This window comes from Ictidomys tridecemlineatus, chromosome 5 (genome assembly GCF_052094955.1).
Source record: "Ictidomys tridecemlineatus isolate mIctTri1 chromosome 5, mIctTri1.hap1, whole genome shotgun sequence".
Taxonomy (NCBI): domain Eukaryota; kingdom Metazoa; phylum Chordata; class Mammalia; order Rodentia; family Sciuridae; genus Ictidomys; species Ictidomys tridecemlineatus.
The window spans coordinates 46398525-46413426 of record NC_135481.1 but is presented as its reverse complement, the minus strand read 5'-3'; the positions used below and the strand labels follow the sequence as shown (position 1 = coordinate 46413426).

Here is a 14902-nt window from a genome sequence, read left to right as displayed (position 1 = left end):
GAGAGAGAGAGAGAGAGATCTATACAACTGTCAATGGACATGTCAGGTTGTCTCCATATATTATACTCTCTCAGCATATTATAAATAAGGCTGTGATGAATATAGGAAAATGTCTTTGGGGTATAATAATGTCACTAACCTTCATATATATGCCCACAAGTGGAATTATGAATTATATGGAAGATCTATTATATTTTTTTTGTTTCTGTTGATATTAGAGCTATAATGCAGGGTCCTGTACATACTAAGCAAGTGCTCTATCACTGAATTACATAATAGCCACTATGTTCAATTTTTTTTGACAAATCTCTAAACTATTTTCCTGAATTGCTGCTATCTTAAAGTCCAACTAACAGTGTACAAAGAATTTCTAACTTGATATCCACCCCAAACTTGTTATATTTTGACTTTGTGATAATAACTGTTTTAACAAGTATAAACTAATATTTCACTGTGAGTTTAGTTAAGACTTCCCTGATTCATTAGTGATGTTAAGCCTTTTTTCATATACTTGTTGATATTTAGGTTGGTTTAATGCTAAACTAAAACTAGGTTTTTATAACTTTGACCCCTCTCCTCCTGGTCTATTAATATACATGTCATAATTTGCATTTTCTCCTGTTGTTCTTCAGGCAGCACCTCCAACAAAGCCAATGGATGGAGCAAATCATTCTGTGGTGTCGGAGTTTGTGTTCCTGGGACTCACCAACTCCTGGGGTATCCAACTACTCCTCTTTGTTTTCTCCTCCATGTTTTATGTGGCAAGCATGACAGGAAACTCCATCATTGTGTTCACAGTGGCTTCTGAGCCTCACTTACACTCTCCCATGTACTTTCTGTTGGCCAACCTGTCCTTCATTGACCTGGGTGTTTCTTCTGTCAGTTCCCCAAAGATGATTTATGACCTTTTCAGGAAGCGCAAAGTCATCTCCTTTGGAGGCTGCATCACCCAGATCTTCTTCATCCATCTCATTGGTGGTGTGGAGATGGTGCTCCTCATAGCCATGGCCTTTGACAGATATGTGGCCATATGTAAGCCTCTTCACTACCTAACCATCATGAGCCCAAGGATGTGCATCTTCTTTTTAGTGGCTGCCTGGGTGGTTGGCCTTATGCACTCACTGGTTCAATTAGCTTTTGTAGTAAAATTGCCCTTCTGTGGCCCTAATGTGTTGGACAGCTTTTACTGTGACCTTCCTCGGTTCATCAGACTTGCCTGCACAGACACCTATCGACTGGAACTCATGGTCACAGCCAACAGTGGTTTCATCTCTGTGGGCTCCTTTTTCATACTGATCATTTCCTATGTTGTCATCATTCTCACTGTTCAGAAACACTCTTCTGCTGGTTCCTCCAAGGCTCTGTCCACACTGTCAGCTCACATCACTGTGGTGGTCTTGTTCTTTGGTCCTTTGATATTCTTCTACACATGGCCATCTCCCTCCACACACCTGGATAAGTTCCTGGCCTTCTTTGATGCAGTTCTGACTCCTTTTCTGAATCCTGTCATCTACACACTACGGAACCAAGAAATGAAGGTGGCAATGAGGAGAATATGCAGACAGTTAGTGAGTTACTGGAAGATCTCTTAAATGATTGTATTTAGAACAGTCTTTTTTGAACACAGACATTCCTTGTTGATGATAAAACTCAGAGAAAAGCCTTTCTTTGCCTAATCTCATTTGCTTATGCATGCTGATATTGAGGCCATTTTGTCTTCTAATTAGAAGGAAGGGAAAATCTCTTCTGAAAACAGAAGAAATCACATAGAAAATTATTTGAAAAGCATATATTATAATAATTCTCAACCTCAATTCCTAAGGAATAACATATAAATGAAGTAAATTCATAGATGTATAGAAGAAGGCATGCTACCTTAAAGCCTTTAGAACAGGGAAATTTTCTCACTTGGTCTTTTATCTCTTAAAAACAGCAATTGCCTCACATACAGGAATTTCTGGCTGTATTCAAAGAGAGGACATTAAAACGAGCTTCTTTTGCTTTCTTGCAACTTGCAAACACTCCCTCTTGGTACTCTGCAAGGCTGTGCAAGGAGGTTAGACTCTCAAGAGCACTCACCCTAGTCTAATGGATAGATGGTGTTTTGATAGAAAGGTCAAAGCTATTTTTAGAAGGCCAAGAAAGGAACTAAGAAAGCATCATGACTTTTCTTGATTAGCATTATGCTACCCAAACCCATTCAATTTCCATTGCCCTTTTTATCCTACTTCCTTTTCTCCCGTTTTGCTTAGTATATTTCTGTCTGAATTTCACCACATGGAAAGTTTGTGTGGTTTTTGGATGTGGAATTGATGAAACATTCACCTTTGGTTTGAAGATGGGTGTACTGTCCCCATGTTGCTTCTGGTATGCTGGCTCACCCTGTGGTATGGAACAGCACCTAAGATTGCAGATCCTATCTCCTACTGGTTCTCTCCCTGAAGTTCCTCCAAATCCTGAGCCAGATGCAAGGACATGACTATGATGAAAGTACCCAGGTTACACAGTTACCTGCATTATCAAAATTGGAAGTACCGAGTTAGGCGCAGTGGTGTATGCCTATAATCTCAGCAGCTCCGGAGGCTGAGGCAAGAGGATACAGAGCTCGAAGGCAGCCTCAGCATCTTAGCAAGGCCCTAAGAAACTTACCAAGACCCTGTCTCTAAATAAAATATAAAAACTATTATGGACGGGGCTCAGTAGTTGAGTGTGCCTAGATTCAATCCCCAGTACAAAAAAAAAAAAGGAAGTTTTGAGAGACAGACACAATACTGGTTTATCTTTGGTCTCTGTTTCATGTCCATTTGTCCTTCTGTCAGGTCAAAGCACACTTGGGCCAGTGAGATAAGTTGTTGAGAGACCAAAAAACTAACCAGAGACAGTATATGAGTCATAAGTTTTATTGAGGAAATGCTCACAGGGAAGGTTCAGTGGTGATAGGCTGAACACATAGCGCCTCTGTCCCTTATGGAGCTTTCTCAAGAGGTACCTTGTCTACCTCATGGAATTTTATTCAGTGTTGACTGGATGGATGAGTGACACGTATCCTTTCCTCAGCACCTTCGGTTCCACACCTGTCCCCACTCGGAGAGGGGTTCTATATGTTAGGCTGCAGAAGCAATGACATCACCAGCATTAATTTGCTTAGTTTACTTCTATGACCAGCATCCCAAGAAGCAACTCTCCTGGTGAATATGCAAAAGCAACTTTTTACAGTAGCTGTCCCTAGTTCCCATTGTGCGTGAGAGAAAATATCCTTCAAGATAAACTTTATCTACTCATTCTGGCCCAGACACCATTCACTTGGCTTTGTTAGGCTCTTGGGAACCGAGAGGGGCATCACAAAACCCTAGTGTTATAATGTCTTCCTTTTCTTTAAGGATGACTCATCTTTCATAATGGTGGCTTTACTGGCCTCAGACTGGCATGAGGTTCAGTGGTAACAGACTATAAGAACTGCCTAATGGTTTCCACCATTGTACAAGTCTAACTCCAATAAGTAATACTTTATTCTATACACTCTAGTGATACTATTTCTTTGGTCAAACACTGAGTGATAAATATTCAACACTTCTTTTAGCCTAATTATCTGTGGATTTACATTATAGAAAAACTTTTCAATTCATGAGATATCTATGAAACATTGTGTCTGAACAAGGGACATATTATATAGCAAATGAATTATAATAATGAGATTATACCACATAAAACTCATTAGTCCACCCACATGCCCCACCACTTACAAGGAACTGACTGATAGATTAGTAGAATAGGCTGCTAGGTTCACTTATAATGCTATTTAGGGCAACGCACCTTGGGATAATGGGATGGTCTCTTGGGATACAGGAAAAGTCTGTGATAACCTACAGGAGCAGGCTCTGTTACAGAGAAGAGGGTGACACCCTCTTCTTCAGCAGTAGCTTATTTGTGATTCTAGCATTCCCTTTCTTTCCAGAGCCCTGTTGCCATAAGGATGATAACAGCTCACTGCTTTTGCTAGCCCTAGGTTCCTTGTCCGTGTCTTATTGGTTCTCTCAAACCTACCAAACTATTGAAGATAGTGCCTTCAAATACTTACCTTCAATTTCCCAATTGAGTGTTGTATCATACTTAAAGAAAAGGGAGAGAGTAAAACACCATGTCCCTGAATGTCCCCTTTCTGTTCTCAAAAACCTAGCCAAGTTAACACTGAGAACAAGCCTGGGCTTCAATGTACAGATGTATATTATTTTGAAATATCATGGCTTTCTCTAATGCATACTGAGAACTAGGGAAAAATAATTTCATCTTTACAAAGTCACCTATTATTATTATTTTTTCACATGTACTTCACATTTTGGCCCCTTGGGATGCTGGGCATACAAGCAAACCAAGCTTATGCTGATGATGTTACTGCTCCAGCAGCCTAACATATAGATCCCCTCTCAATGGTGACTGCAATAGAACTGAGGTACTGTGCAAAGGTTATGTGTTACTCATTCGGCCAGCCAACACTGGACAAAATGTCATGAGGGTGAGAGGGCACTGCTTGGCAAAGCGCCGCTGTGGATGGAGGTGCTACTTGTTCACCTGTCACCACGGGATCTTCCCTGTAGGTATTTCTCATGAAGCCCTATGTCTCATATGAATCTCCAGACACTCTACTTCCCCCCTTGTCTGGCACAACTGGCTGTGAGCATGGCAATTGTGACATCTCTTCTTCCCTGGGCCTTGATTAATTTCTGGCAGTATCTATAAAACAGTGAAAAGAAACTAGAGTCCTCTGTCTACAATGTTAAATACACATAAATACAAAACTAAGCAAAGGGTTCCATCAAACCCTGAGTGATAAAGATTCAACACTTCTTTCAGCATAATCATCTGTGGATTTACATCATAGAAACACTTTTCAAGTCATGTGATAGCTATGTAACATTGTATCTGAACAAGGGACACATTATATAGCAAATGAAGTATAATAATGAGCTTAAACCACATGGAACTCATTAATCCACCCACATGACCCACCACTTACAAGGAACTAACTGATAGATTTTTTGGAAAAATGTGACAATCTATTGTTATCCCAGAGACAAAGGAAGGGGACCTGGATTAAGGGTCATTGTCAAAGGGTCTTTGTTTTCATTTGTGATATTGGAATTTTAAAATGAGAAGAGATTCTTATACTTTGAGTGAAATTAAAAATTATTTAAAAATTTAAAGTAGTGATCTTTGAAGCTATCAAGTCATTCTGTGATTCGTTAAACTGGATTTTTAGTTTTCAAAATATCATTAGTTAATATTAAAGTTATGATTTTCATAACTCTAATATACTAGATATATTCTCTTTTTTTCCAGCTAAAATGAAGCTTGATTACACTCTTTGCATTAGCTGTTTCAGACTACTTTAAGAACAATGAGCTGCCAGCTCACAGGCCTGGATAAACAAAACATTTTCTGTTTCATTTCCTAGGCTTGAGAAAAGGTTTGTGGGCCATAGCATGAGCGGTTTTGGAGAAACACTGAAGGATGTCAGGGGATTTTCCTGCTTTGTGGACATGGTAAGTCTTTCTTGAAAAGCAAATTTAACATAGACAGTGATAAGAATTCAGTTATTTGCTTTTTTTGAATCTTTTTTTAAAGAGAAAAGATTTGGGGGGAGCAATGTTATTTTTTAATATCTTCTCTCTAAAATTCATAATTTTTTAGACCATTGTATTATAGCTTGTTTCTATTTTAATCATCTTTTATGATTTTATTTTAAAATTATTTTTACTTTTTTTCACATTTTTAGCTTTGGATTAATTTATTCTTAATATTTCAGTTTTGCTCAAATAAGCAAATATTTATAGAGTGTCTAACATATGGCAGAAGATATATAAGGCATTGGAGAGAAAGAAAGAAAGAAAAAAATAAGGCAATATTGCTGCCCTCGATAATCTTCCACACTGCAGGGAACAGAGAACAACAGAGTTTCAATGTCACCAGGATGCTGTAGTGCAGAGGGTGTACTATAGGACTATAAAGAGGAGCAAGAGCAAAACAGCAGTTTTAAAGCAGAATTGCACATCAGAATTATCTCAGGCACTTTCAAAAAATATTGAGAGTCTTAGCCCACCTTCAGAGAGTTTGATTCAAATAGTCTGGATCAGGTGTGTTATTTTGTAAAAACTCTCCTACCACTCTCCACTGTACTTACTGTCCTGTTAGTTCTAAACCACTTAGTTTCTCTGACGTGCTGAACTTGCCATACTTCATTCTGCAAGCTGTTACTGTCTTAGAATTCATCCTTCCACCCTCATTCCCGTCTCGAACCTCATGTATCCACTCAGGTGTTACTTCCCCTGAGATGTCTGCTTCCTCACAGACAGATTTAAGGGTTCTTGCTTCTATCTACCCACTGCTTGGATTATGTCTTCAATGGAACTATTACCCAGAATGGATTAAGATGCTTTGCCTGGAGGGCTTCAAGCTCCTTGGGCAGAGACTAATATATGGGTAGAAGAATGAGCTGAATGAATAAAACCCATGTCTAGTCCTAGTTTTAAGAGGTTTGCAGTATAATGGTCTTTTTAAATACTGGCTTTTGGTTTAATTTTATAGATTCCAGATTGTAGTCTACTTTTTTGACTGCCAAAGAAATTCAAGTATAATATCCTGTTTTACATTATGGGTACTTAAGATGAAGTTCTTGATAAAATCCACATGAATTTGAATAATGTGTTCATCCTTCCCAATCTGCCTCATTTTAAGCAATAAACAAGCAAGTCAGAATTGACAGATATAATTGCCAAATGTGATACTTTTTTTTTTTTTTAGTGTTAGGGATTGAACCCAGTGGCACTTTACCACTGAGCTATATCCTCATTTCTTTTTTATTTTGAGACAGAGTCTCACTAAGTTGCTAAGCCTAGCCTCAAATTTGTGATCCTTCTGCCTCAGCCTCCTGATTTGCTGGAATTACAGGCATGTACCGCTTGCAAAGCAATATTTTAAAAATATCCATTTTAAGTTTTGTTTCCTCTCTAGTGACTGATTACAAGGTTTTTTTCTTCTGGTTATTCTTACCAGAACAATTGGGTTCCAGGAACAATTCCCCTGACCCCATGAGAAAATCTGGCAAATCCAGGTTTCTGCAGAAGTACTTGGTCATTATTCTCCAATGCTGGTAATTACCTCTTTTTTATTATTGTAGGAGGTTTTGTTTGTTGGTTTGTTTTGTTTCCTCCAACAACAAATCTACAACACATTAAAGTACAGCTGAGATGACAGCACAGGACCTCCAAGGCTAGATCATAAAAGGTCATTACTGTCTCTGCTTGGTTTCTTGGATCACTAGTTTTGGGCAAAGCTAGTTCCCATGTCAGGAGTCTATTGAAGCAGCTCTGTGAAGAAACCCTCACTGAGAGAAAAGGAGACACCTACCAACAGGAAGTACCAACTTGCCAGTTATATGAGAAAACCACTCTGGAGCTGACCCTTTAACCCTAGATAACAATCTCAAGACAGCCTCAGCTGACATGACTGCAGTTTCATTAGAGTCTAAGCCAGAACTTCTGAATTTCTGAACATAGAAGCTATGAGAATGGAGGAATTTTTTTAAGTTACAACACTTTGCTAACTTAGAATGCATTAGATAATACGATATTCATAACTCTCCACTAATACACACTGTGTAGTTTCATGTAATAGCAGTAACACAAGCTGAAAAGTAATCTACTCAGGGAGCCTACTTACTTGTGGTCTGGGAACAGGTAGGTGCAAAGTGAAGATAACAACAAGAAAAATTTGGACTTGATATATTAAATTCAGTTACAGAAAAATAGTCTAGTGGTAGAATCTCCATTTGCAGTGTAAAGGTCGGGCGAGCGTCGGAGGAAGCGACCACCAAGAGACTGTCTCATGCAACAGCAAAGGGTTTATTGGGGGTCCAGCATGCTGGGGCTCAGAGCTCACTTGAATAGAGCAGAGAGCCCCGAGAACAGCTTAAGCAGAGCTTATATACTTTCCTTGGAGAGGGCAGGGAGGGAAGTTCATTGACGGGTCAGGGCGAGTGGGCAGTTTGCGTGCAACTGAGTGAGGGAGTACATTCTATGGTTTAGCAGTTGAGGACAGCACATTCTGGGAACAAAATTAGCAAACAGTTCTCAAGATTTCAACAGTGTTTTGTTAAGCATACAGAAAAACAGGGAGTGACAAGTACCTATTTTATTAACCTTTCAGCAGATGTCAAATATCTTTTTGGTTTATAGTCAGGTGAGAAGGAAAAGCTCATTCTAGGGAGTACAAATTGTGGAAGAGGAAAATAACTAACTTTGACTTTCACACTGTAGTAAAAACATGTTTTTCAAGAGTGATAATAAAACTATAGGGAGACCCGGGGTCAGCAAATGTGATGTCTTTAACATAAACATTGAGTTTTGGGAGTTCAAGAGATGGTTTAGTAAAGGATTTATTTATTTTACATCATTTATCGTTTCACCAAGAATGGAAGGAAATTAATAACCTATAGAGAGTTTTTGTTACTATTGCTCTGTAGTATAGTTTAAGGTATGAAATACTATTACCACAAGTTTCATTTACCTTGCTAAGGCTTGCTTTGGTTATTCTGGATCTCTTATTTTTCCAGATGAATTTCATGGTTGCTTTTTCTATTTCTATGAGGAATGTCATTGGGGTTTTAATTGGGATTGCATTGAATCTGTATAGTGTTTTTGGTAGTGTGGTCATTTTGACAATAATAATTCTGCCTATCCAAGAACAAGGGAGATATTTCCATCTTCTAAGGTCTTCTTTAATTTCTCTCTTTAGGGTTCTGTAGTTTACATTGTAGAGGTCTTTCACCTCTTTTGTTGATTCTCAAGTTGGTTTGTTTGTTTCTTTGTTTGTTTTGAGGCTGTTGTAAATGGAATTGTTTTCCTAGTTTCTCTTTCAGAGAATTTGTCACTTATGTGCAGAAACGCCTTTGATTTATGGGTGTTTATTTTATATCCTGCTATTTTGCTGGATTAATTTATTAGTTCTAGAAGATTTCTGGTGGAATTTTTTGGGTCTTCTAGGTATAGAATCATATCGTCAGCAAATAGTGATAATTTGAGTTCTTCTTTTCCTATCCATATCCATTTCTTTCATCTGTCTAATTTCTCTGACTAGAGTTTCAAGAACTATGTTAAATAGAAGCAGTGAAACAGGGCATCCCTATCTTGTTCCAGGTTTTAGATGGAATGCTTTCAATTTTTCTCCATTTAGAATAATATTGGCCTGGGGCTTAGCATATATAGCTTTCCAATGTTGAGATATGTTCCTGATATCCCTAGTTTTTCTAGTGTTTTGAATATGAAGGGGTGATGTATTTTGTCAAATGCTTTCTCTGCATCTATTGAGATGATTATATGATTTTTATCTTTAAGTCTATTGATGTGATGAATTACATTTATTGATTTCCATATGTTAAACCAACCTTGCATCCCTAGGATGAACCCTACTTAATCGATGGGCACTATCTTTTTGATATGTTTTTGTATTCAGTTTGCCAGAATTTTGTTGATAATTTTTGCATCTAGAGTAGAGACATAGATTAGAGATATTGGTCTGAAATTTTCTTTCTTTGATGTGTCTTTGCCTGATTTTGGAAGCAGGGAAATATTGGCCTCATAGAATGTGATTGGAAGTGTGCCCTCTTTTTCTATTTCATGAAATAGCTTGAGGAGTATTCCTGTTAGTGCTTCTTTAAAGGTCTTGTAGAACTCATTTGTGTATCCATCCAGTCCTGGGCTTTTCTTGGTTGGTAGGCTTCTGTTGGCATCTTCTATTTCCTTGCTTGAAATTGATCTGTTTAAATTGTGTATATCATCCTGATTTAGTTCGGGCATATCATATGCCTCTAGAAATTTGCTGAGGCCTTTGATATTTCTATTATATTAGAGTACAAATTTTCAAAATAATTTATAATTATCTTCTGGACTTCTGTAGTGTCTGTTGTGATAATTCCTTTTTCATCCTGTATGCTAGTAATTTGAGTTTTCTCTCTCCTTCTCTTTGTTAGCATGGCTAAGGGTTTATCAATTTTATTTATTTATTCAAAGAACAAACTTTTTGTTTTGTCAGTTTTTTCAATTGTTTCTTTTGTTTCAATTTCAGTGATTTCAGCTCTGATTTTAATTATTTCCCTCTTCTACTGCTTTTGTTGTTGGTTTGTTCTTTTTCTAGGGCTTTGAGATGTAATTTTAGGTCATTTATTTGCTGACTTTTTCTTCTTTGAGGAAATGAACTCTATGCAACAAACTTTCCTGTTAGAACTGCCTTCATAGTGTCCCTGAGATTTTTATATGTTGTATCTGTGTTCTCATTTACCTCTAAGAATTTTTTAATATCCTCCTTGATATCTTTTGTGACCCATTGTTCATTCAGTAGCATATTATTTAGTCTCCAGGTGTTGGAGTAGCTTTTATTTTTTATTTTATCATTGATTTTTAATTTCATTTCATTGTGATTTGATAGAATACAGGAGAGTAGCTCTACTTTTCTGTATTTACTAAGAGTTGCTTTATGGCATAGTATATGGTCTATTTTAGAGAAGGATCCCTGTGCTGCTTAGAAGAAAGTGCATCTGCTCATTGATGGATAATATACTCTATATATGTCAGTTAAGTCTGTTATTAATTGTATTATTGAGTTCTATAGTTTATTTGTTTAGCTTTTGTTTGGAATATCTTTTCAGTGGTGAAAGAGGTTTGTTAAAGTCACCCAGAATTATTGTGTTATGGTCCATTTAACTCTTGAACTTGAGAAGAGTTTGATTGATGAACATAGATGTTCCATTGTTTGGGGCATATATATTTATAACTGTTATGTCTTGTGGAGGTATGGTTCCCTTAAGCAATATGAAATGTCCATCTTTATCCCCTTTGATTAACTTTGGCTTGAAGTCTACTTTATTTTATAAGGATGGAAACCCCTGCTTGTTTACATAGACCATGTGAATGGTATATTTTATCCTAACCTTTCACCTTAAGTCTAAGGATGTCTTTTCCTATGAGATGAGGCTCTTCAAGGTAGCACATTGTTGGATCTTTTTAAATCCAATCTACCAGTCTATGTCTTTTGATTGGTGAGTTTAGGCCATTAACATTCAAGGTTATTGAGATATGATATGTATTTATGTTCATTTTTGTTTATTTTTGGTATTTAACTTGACTTGGTTTCTCCTTGGGTTAGCTTTGCCTTTACTGTAAGAGTTCTTACCTTTGCAGATTATCATTGTTGTTTTCCATTTCCTCCTCATGGAATATTTTGCCACAAATGTTCTCTATTACAGGATTTATTGCTGTAAATTCCTTTAGTTTTTGTTTATCATGGAAGTTTTTATTTCATCATCAAATCTCTATTTCTTTATATTGTTAAGATGGCTTTGTGGCAGAAGATATGGACTATTTTAGAGAAGAATCTGTGTGCTTCTAAGAAGAATGTGCATTTGCTCATGGATGGATGAAATATTCTATATATGTGCATTAAAAATATATTATTGATTGTGTTATTGAGTTCTGTGGTTTCTTTGTTTAGATTTTCTTTAGAAGATATATTCAGTAGTGAGATTGGTATGTTAAAGTCACCCAGTGTTATTGTGGTGTGGTCTATTTGATTCCTAAAATTGAAATTGGTTTGATGTACATAAATGTTCTATTGCCTAGGGCATAAATATTTAAGATTATTATCCTGTTTATGTATAATTCCCTTAAGCAGTATGAAATATCCTTTTTTGTCCCTTCTGACTTAACTTTGTCTTGAGGTCCATTTTATCACATATAAGGATGGAAACCCCTGCTTGCTTCCACAATACATATGAGTGATACGTTTTTTCCCACCCTTTCACCCTCAGTCTGTGTATGTCTTTGCCTATGAGGAGAGTCTGGTGGAGACAGCATATTGTTGGGTCTTGTGTTTTAACCTGCTCTCCCAGTCTATATCTTTTGATTGATAAATTCAGGTCACTGACATTCAAGGTTATTATTGAGATGTGATTTGTGTACCCAGTAATTTTGGTTCATTTCTAGTTTTTAATTTGTTATGTCTCTCCTTTTATCGAATTTTCCTTTAGTGTAGTTCCTCTTGCTTGTTTGCATTTTTCAATTCATTATCAAGTGATATTTAGCTGAAAATGTACTGTAGTGCTGGCTTTCTAGCTGTTAATTTTTTAACTTTTGTTTCATGGAAAGTTTTTATTTCATCTTCAAATCTGAAGCTTAATTTTTCTGGATATAGAATTCTTGGTTGTCATCCATTTTCTTTAAAAGCTTGGTGTATATTATCCCAGGATTTCCTAGATTAGAGGGCCGGGGTTGAGAAATCAGCTGTGATCCAATTGGTTTCCCCCTATATGTCATATGATACTTTTTGCTTATAGCCTTTAAAATTCTATCTTTATTCTGCATGCTAGGTATTTTCATAATGCTGTGCTATGGTGTGGGTCTGTTGTAACTTGTGGGTTTCTTGTAACTTTGTAACTTTATAACTTCAGGGTCCTGTAAGACTTCTGTATTTGATTTTCCAATTCATTCTTTAGATTTTGGAAATTTTCTGATACTATTTCATTGAAAAGATTATGCAGTTCTTTCATTTGTATCTTCAAACCTCCATCTATTCCAATAAATCTTAAATTTGGTCTCTTCAGGTTATCCCCTATTTCATGGAAGTTCTGTTTATGTTCTCTTAACATATCTTCTCCACAGTCAACATTGTTTTCAAGATTATATATTTTTGTCTCCATTGCCTAAAACTGTCTTCCAAGTGTCCCAGTCTTTTGGTGATGCTTTCCATTGAATTTTTAATTTGGTTTATTGGTTTCTTTATTTTGAGGATTTGTGCATGATTTTTTAAAATCAATCTATTGAACAAAACTTTAGTTTTTAATTTTTTTGTAGTTGCACATGAACACAATGTCTTTACTTTATTTGTTTATTTTTATGTGGTGCTGAAGATCAAACTCAGTGCCTCACATATGCTAGGCAAGTGCTCTACTGAGCTACAGCCCCAGCCCTTGATTTTTTTTCAGGATCTCACTTCTTAGAAATGCTCTCTCACATCCTGTATTTTCTGACTTAACTCCTTATATTGTTCTTTATCTCACAGATCAGTTTAACAATGTGCATTATAAACTCCCTCTCTGACTTTTCTTCCAATGTGGTGTCAATGGCTTTGGTTATTGGAATATCTTGGTTCATTTGGGACAATTTGTTCCCTTGCTTTTTCATGTTGTTGTGTGTATTTCCATCTAACATTAGAAATCTGAGGCAGTAGAGTTTCTACCCTGTGGATTTATAGTGTCCCTGAAGGTTTCCAGTGCCTCACCATTTAGGGAGAGACAAAATAACAACAACCAGTTCAAACAATATACACCATTAAACCAAATACATTATGCTATGATGTCTGCAATGTTAATTGTCACAATAAACAGAAATGATATAATCAGTTATTGTCTACATTAAAAACAGTAAGCTGGCAAAAGGATTTACAGTTTTGAATGGTGAACAAGGAGAGAACAGAGTGGTATAGAATGTGATGATTATGAGGGAGTAGGAGAGAAGACAGAAGTAAAAAATTAAAGGAAGAATGAAAGCGAGAACAATAGCAAATAGCTCTTAGCACAAGAAAAAGGAGAATTGAGGGAAACACCTTAGGGAAAATATATATATATAAAGTAAAATTTGTAAAAATAAATAAATAAATAATTTTTAAAAAACAGAAAACTGAAATATTCTAATCAAACATCCTAGCCCTCAAAAAAAAACTAATCCACAAAAAATAACTGGCTTCTACTATAGTGATACATGCATATCAATATTATGTTGGCATAATTCACAACAGCAAAATTATAGAACCAGTCTAGGTATCCACCAACCAATGAATAAACTGATAAAGAAAATGTGATATATATACACAATGAGTTTTACTCAAAGTAGAATGAAATTATGGCATTTGATGGCAAATGGATGAAACTGGAGAACATCATGCTAAGTAAAATAAGCCATTCAGAAAGCCAAGGGTCAAAGGTTTTCTCTCATATGCAGAAGAAAGAGAAATCAGTATTTTTAAAAAGGGAACCTCATGAAAATAGAAGGCAGCTCAGTAGAGTATAAGCAGAGAATTAAGGAACAGAGATGAGCAGAGGAACTGTAGAATGAAATTGAACAAAGTGTACTGATAACTATTACATAATCTCCTTTACATGTGGACTCTAAAATAGTCTAATTCATAGGATCTGAGAGTAGAACTGTGGTTACCAAAAGCTAGAGAAAGGAGAAACTGAGAGACACTGATCAGAGGATACAAACTGACAGCAGTAAAATTCATAGGTTCTAGGGAATCTAACATCCAACATGATAACAATAGTTCATAAACCTGTACTTTTCACTTAAAATTTGATAATAGATCAGATTTTAAATGCACTTACCATGGACATCCACACACACCCACACACAAGACACATTTGAGAAAAGTGTTATAGGAGCAACACCTTGTAAAAGCTTTATGCTATTATTTCCTGCAATGGGGAATTATCACTTAGACAAAAAATTCAATTTTCACACAATCTCCAATCTTCCAGCCTAGTAAAAAAGATTAGTGAAATTCTAAAATTAAAATTAGTCAAACTTTCAGAAATATTGAACTTTGTCAAATCAGTCTTTTTCCTTATGAAATAAAATACTTAATCGAGCATTACATGCTTCTTTAAATTTTCTGTGATGTGCAGATAATTAAGGAGGAAGTTAACAAATCAAAATGGATGAGGAAGTGCTCTAAAAATGCTAGTTCATATCAGCTCAGAGCATAGTAATAATAAATACCCTACAAAATATTTACACCTCTGAGGTAGCACACGATAATCTTGATTAAATGACTACTAGGAAATAAAAATATAGGTGGC

General features: G+C 36.2%; 1 protein-coding gene and 1 long non-coding RNA gene across 2 annotated transcripts in view; both read left to right on the top strand.

The window, feature by feature from the left end:
- Nucleotides 1-650: 650 nt before the first annotated feature.
- LOC144377527 (olfactory receptor 4F21-like) lies at nt 651-1592 on the top strand. Its single transcript, XM_078048966.1, has one exon. It carries the CDS (start codon nt 654-656, stop codon nt 1590-1592), a length of 939 nt encoding a protein of 312 aa, XP_077905092.1. The 5' UTR covers nt 651-653.
- A 3434-nt stretch (nt 1593-5026) lies between these two features.
- LOC144377779 (uncharacterized) overlaps nt 5027-14902 on the top strand; it is a 53456-nt gene continuing 43580 nt past the window's right edge. Inside the window, exons 1-2 of the long non-coding RNA XR_013438868.1 lie at nt 5027-5097; nt 5453-5540. This is a non-coding gene — a long non-coding RNA (uncharacterized LOC144377779). The remainder of the gene's footprint in view (nt 5098-5452; nt 5541-14902) is intronic.